At 44.6% G+C, this 5428-nt stretch overlaps 1 protein-coding gene across 1 annotated transcript; it reads left to right on the top strand.

Moving 5' to 3' along the window:
- The first annotated feature begins 289 nt into the window (after window positions 1–289).
- LOC149872624 (uncharacterized) lies at window positions 290–4958 on the top strand. Its single transcript, XM_090031821.1, has 2 exons — window positions 290–391; window positions 4416–4958. Exons 1-2 carry the CDS (start codon window positions 290–292, stop codon window positions 4956–4958), a joined length of 645 nt encoding a protein of 214 aa, XP_089887947.1.
- The last annotated feature ends 470 nt before the right edge of the window (window positions 4959–5428 follow it).

The following is a 5428-nucleotide window of genomic DNA, read 5'->3' as shown; positions in this document are numbered from 1 at the left end:
AAGTATTTGCTTTGCTGACTGACAACGCAAACAACATGAAAGCAGCATGGAAGATCATAATGGATAAATATCCACATATTACTGCAATAGAATGTGCATCCCATGGGCTAAACTTGCTTCTTAATGACATCATAAAGTTGGACACTCTGCAAAAGGTCTATAGAAGAGCAATAGAAGTTATAAAGCATGTAAAAGCTACTCAGATTATAGGTCCAGTCTTTAAGAAGAAGAATGAAGAAAAGAATGCAAAAAATAAAATAGTGACATCAAACTCTGTAGTAAAACTACAATGGGTGGAGTGGTGATTCCATTTGAAACTTTACTAAAAAACAAAGAAGCTCTTCAAGAAACAGTAATACATGAGGATCTTAAAGTACCCAGAGGTGTAAGGGTACTTGATGAGGATGTCTTCTGGGTTCAGCTGCGGAAGTCCCTGAAGATTCTAAAGCCAATTTCTTCAGCAATCACTGACACTGGTTTTATTGAACAGGGGAGATGGTGACACAATGCCAAATTGGTTCCCTTGCACCTACACCCACGCACACACACAGAGGCAGCAGGGGTTAAAGAGGCTTGGTGCAGAGGCTGAAGTTCACTGAAGTCCAGGAGGAACGAGAGACAAGAGAGAGAGTCCAAATTGTAGGAGGAGGTGTGCAGGTAGTATCTACCTATCCAGGCTGGAAAGGGGTCTTTGTTCAGTAGATGTTGTCCAGAGGGGGTCACCGGCAGGGCCTCTGGGTGGGTAGGTGGTGTGGCATGGTGCTAGTCGAGATGGAGAGGGTGTCTCACTGGGTCTGTCTTCACTGCCCCCTTTTTATAGGAGCAGACCTTGTGTGACCCTAGTGACAGGAGGCATGCCCAGGCAAGGGTCAGCCCCTGGCATACTGAACATGTGTGTTCCATACAGGGATGTGCAGTTTCAGGTGTCTGTAATTGTGAGAGTTGCAGGATCTTCAGGGCCTTTTGTTTTTCAAATGCTGGGTTCTTGGTTCCTGGATGAATCAATGCAAGGTGATGGCCCAGTCATTACAGACCATTCATTAGAGGCCTGCTACCATTGTATTTCAATCGTTTCCAATCACAGTCATTCATCGGGGAACCAATTTACATGGGAGGGATATGTGACTCATACAGTTGCGGCACACAGGGGATGCCTGGGCAGAGGACACAAGATAGAAACTTGACATATAAAATAGAAACTTGACATGACTTTGGTCACTTACAAACACAGGCCTAAACCATACAATATCCATGTGAAACAATAAAAATCAATACAAAAATTATAATAATACAATATAAAACAGTAAAACTCAATACAAACCTGATAATAATACAATATAAAACAGTGGATATCCATAACCAAAAACTTGCTATCAAAATAAAAATGTTTAAAGCTTATCCTACATCTTAGCTTACTTATACTTATCTATAGGTAATAGAAGGGGAGAGAAAAAGTCAGAAATGGTTGGGGAAGAGGAGGGAATGCAATAAAAAAAGAAAAATTGGGGGTTTTGCTACAACAATCTTTTGCCAATGGCCAGAATGTTTGAAGTCTCATAATCATGCTGGGTTTCTTGATAATTCTCCATATCTAAGTAGCAAGTCAATAAAAATTGCAACCTTAATCCTTAGCTAGCAATACAACTCTGCCTTTTCTCAGATAATTCAGCTCTACCTATGTATGCAATTGTTACAAACAGGTGAATCACTGGAGTTAATTCTACTAGGGACTGGATAATAAACTATGATGATTCAAGTCCTCTGGCTGTGCAATTTATTTCATCTGTGAGAAGTCATGAACTTTATCTTATTAATATTTTAAATGTTCAGCCTTTTCTTAATCAAATTCATGTTGGGTTGAAACTCCAGAAAGTTGTAGCACAAATCTGAAAAAAAAAAGTGTCCCTGATATGGAAACATCCCAGCCAACTGCCAGGCTCCCATAAAGGAGAAGTGGGCAGAGGTTGCCAACGAGATTTCCTGGCAATCAAATCACTTGGAAAAGGTGACTTGAGTCTAAAGTCACGTGGGGTAATGATCAAGGAGCAGCTGACAGAATGATCAAGGATAGGCTGACAGATTGTAAAAGGGCAAGGACTGGAGTATTTGTCTCTAGCATCTCAGGCTGAGCCTGGTAAGTAATGAGGAAGTTCCGACTTCCTGCACATTTCAGATGGGATCTCAAGGCAAAGGTGAGCTGGGTAAAAGGGCCATTGCAATAGGAAGTTAATTTCCCAATGATCTGCAATCTATTGTGTTTACTTCTATAGGTGTGATTAGGCAATCTATACAAAACTTTCCTGAGCAATGTAAACATGAGTTAGGCATCTATCAGCACTTGTTTAAGACTTTAGCACTTCTGGGTGTGTTTTGGCCATGCCCAGAAACAGAAGTTTACCCATCCAAAGAACTTTACCAGGGAGGATGCAGGTGTTGCCATGGTTAGAGGGCAGCTGAGCATTGATTTTGCGGGACTCACTTTTAGATGTAAGTGCCTACAGGGGAAGTCAGGTGTGATTTATGTGTCAAAGTCCTTTAGCAAATATAGTTCCTAATCCCATGTGATTTTTTTCCAAAGAAGGTAGGTAGGATTCTACCTTTGAAAATAATGTTTAAATCTTGCTGATTTGCTATCGTAACTCTAGTACTGGTGCTTTCCATTTATGGATCTTGAAAAGTTTTACAAGCATAGATAAATTTAACCTAATGTTTCCAGCATCATAAGAAAGACATTATTACTCCGCTTTTACAGATAAGGAAACCAAGGCAAGAAATTTGTAGCAGAGCTAGGACAAAAACCCAGACATCCCAGTCATTTCAATTCACCCACCAAAAGTTTCGTTTTGTACAACTAGACTTTTACAAGCCCATACCATATATCCACCACCACTAGAGGACATATTGTATCATATAGTAATTCCTTTCCAATAGGTCATACAAATGATCCTCTTTCTACAAGCCCTTGCCGATTTAGACACTATTATCCTCTCATCACTTGATTAAAATTATTAGTAGCAGTGCTATTTTCAGTTGCTTTATGATGTTAGTATTTGTTTGCCTGTCATGGTATTGACTCTTCTTCACTTACAAACCAAACTTCAATATTCTCTTAATTTGAAACTTTCAATATTTTACCTGAGATTCTGTGTAACCAGGGTCCCTGTCTGGTCAAAGCATTTGTAGAATTGCATCATTTAACCTCGTCTAACAGAACTGTCACTGCCATCATGTTGTTGAACTTTGTACTCTAAAAATAGCCTGGTTCAATATTTTCACATCTGAACCTTTAACTTAAGTACAGATAATGTCAGACTCATTCTGACAGTGCCTAAAAATGAATACTTATTAGACAAAATCTCTGTGTTAGGCTAATGGCACCATTTAAATAGAGCACTATGCCATGCATAATGTGTATAGAGCTATAGACATTGCTGCAAAATTGCCGATTATTTTTATGTTGATACAAGATTGCACTACAGAATGTAAAGTTTCATTTCAAATAGGTTCTTTAGTCCAGGGGTCTCTAGAAATTTCAGTTCGGCCATGTCCTATTAGAAAGAGCGTTTTGTGGACTGCTTTCCTTTCTACTTGGTCACTGTTAAGGCTGTCCATCATGGGGTGGATGTTCTAAATCGCAAACTTCATCAGTTGATTTGGACTACAGGTACAGTGTTCACACTGGCCATGGTTTTCTAGGCAGGGAAAATGAGACATTTTGTATTTAGGGCACTTTTTCTAGTCCCCTCTCTGTATGTGGTGAGCAGAGTACATTATAAATTGACCTGCTCAGTCATGACTGCAGCTGCTGAATAGTATGCCTGTCTCAATTTTAAGAACAAAATGACTACCCTACAATCACTGGGGGAGGTCAGACTTGAAGATCTACAAGGTCCCTTCCGATCCTACTTCTATGATTCTATGACACAGAGTGCTGCCAGGGCCCCTGCCCAGGGGGTGCAGCCTTCCCGGGGCTTGTCTGAGGCCTCCATCCAGACAGAGCCCATGGGGGGGGCAGGTGTCCCCCAACCCCCTGGCCTGTGGGAGTTGTCCAGCAAGGCCTGGGGGGGCAGGGACTGGGGACCCCCACACCTGTCCTGCAGGCGCCCGCCTTAGGGCCCTGGAGGTGCAGGTGAGGGAGGTCCAGGAGGAGGTTAGCAGGCTGAGGGGAATCAGGGAGGCAGAGGAAGAAATTGACAGATATTTTCTTTCCCTGCAGGGTTGTACACCGAAGGATGATGCAGAATGGCAGATGGTCACCTCCCAAACCAAGGCTGCTCATAATACAGCAGTACCAGTTCCTCCAGTCTGGCTAGAGAACAGGTATGAGGCCCTGGCAACTCTGGAGGAGAAGGAAGGCAAGGAGGACACCAGGGAGGAGGCAACTCCACGCTATCCGCTCTCCGTGTCCTGTGCAGCCTGAAGGAGACAAGCAGGCCAGGAGGAGAAAGTGTCATGTGATCGTCATAGATGACTCCATCCTGAGAGGTACGGAGGGCCCCATCTGTTGCCAGGACCCCTCGGCACACGAAGTTTACTGCCTACCTGGAGCGAAGATTCAGGATATGAAAGGGATGCTCCAAACCATGATCGAGCCCACCGATTACTACCCCATGGTCCAAGTCCACGTGGGTACTAATGATACGGTCAGGAGAAGCCCTGATCACCTGATAGAGGACTATCATGCTCTGGGATGTGTGGTAAAGAAGATGGGCGCACAGGTGGTTTTCTCTTCTATCCTACCAGTGAGTGGACGTGGGAGACGGCATGAAACATGCATTGCGGAGACCAACTGGCGGCTTCAGGAATGGTGTCTTGAGGCGGGCTTTGGCTTCCTCAACCATGACCGGCACTTCACGATGAGAGACATGCTTGGATGGGATGGGCTCCACCTTTCCCCAAAAGGTAAGCGTGTGTTTTCTTCTAGGTGGGCAGACCTCCTCTGGCAGGCTTTAAACTAAGCTCGTCGGGGGAAGGGGAAGACGAAGGTGGAGGAATCATTGGATTGCCAGACCAAGCAACTCCCGCAACTACAGCCCAGCCTAGACTGACGAGCGAAACGTATACACAGGTAAGTGACAGGGGCCAGGGCAATGCTGTGATTAGGGGGCCAGTACACACATCCACAGGAGGCCTCAAATGCCTCTACACAAATGCCCATAGTATGGGAAACAAGCAGGAGGAACTCACCCTCCTGCTGGCTGACACTAACCCAGACATAGTGAGGAACACTGAAACGTGGTGGGACTCAACACACGACTGGGCGGTTAATGTCAAGGGCTATAGGCTGTACAGGAGAGACAGGACAGGGAAGAAAGGTGGGAGCGTGGCACCAGTGTGGACAGCGAGAGCCGCGAGGCCCCGTGCAGGGTGACGGTACAGAGGCAAGGCCCCAGGGAGGGCGACGGTACAGAGGCAAGGCCCCGGTGAG

This window comes from Crocodylus siamensis, chromosome 1 (assembly GCF_052110815.1).
Source record: "Crocodylus siamensis isolate JL-2025a chromosome 1, ASM5211081v1, whole genome shotgun sequence".
NCBI lineage: Eukaryota > Metazoa > Chordata > Crocodylia > Crocodylidae > Crocodylus > Crocodylus siamensis.
The sequence above is the reverse complement of the archived record's forward strand: the minus strand, read 5'-3'. Positions and strand labels throughout refer to the sequence as shown.

Excerpts from the sequence above, each read along its gene's own strand:
- LOC149872624 (XM_090031821.1), top strand. The coding sequence starts at position 290 with ATGGGTGGAGTGGTGATTCCATTTGAAACTTTACTAAAAAACAAAGAA. Across the intron at positions 392-4,415 it reads AAGTACCCAGAGGTGTAAGG|CCTGAAGGAGACAAGCAGGC; the intron begins GTACTTGATGAG and ends TGTCCTGTGCAG.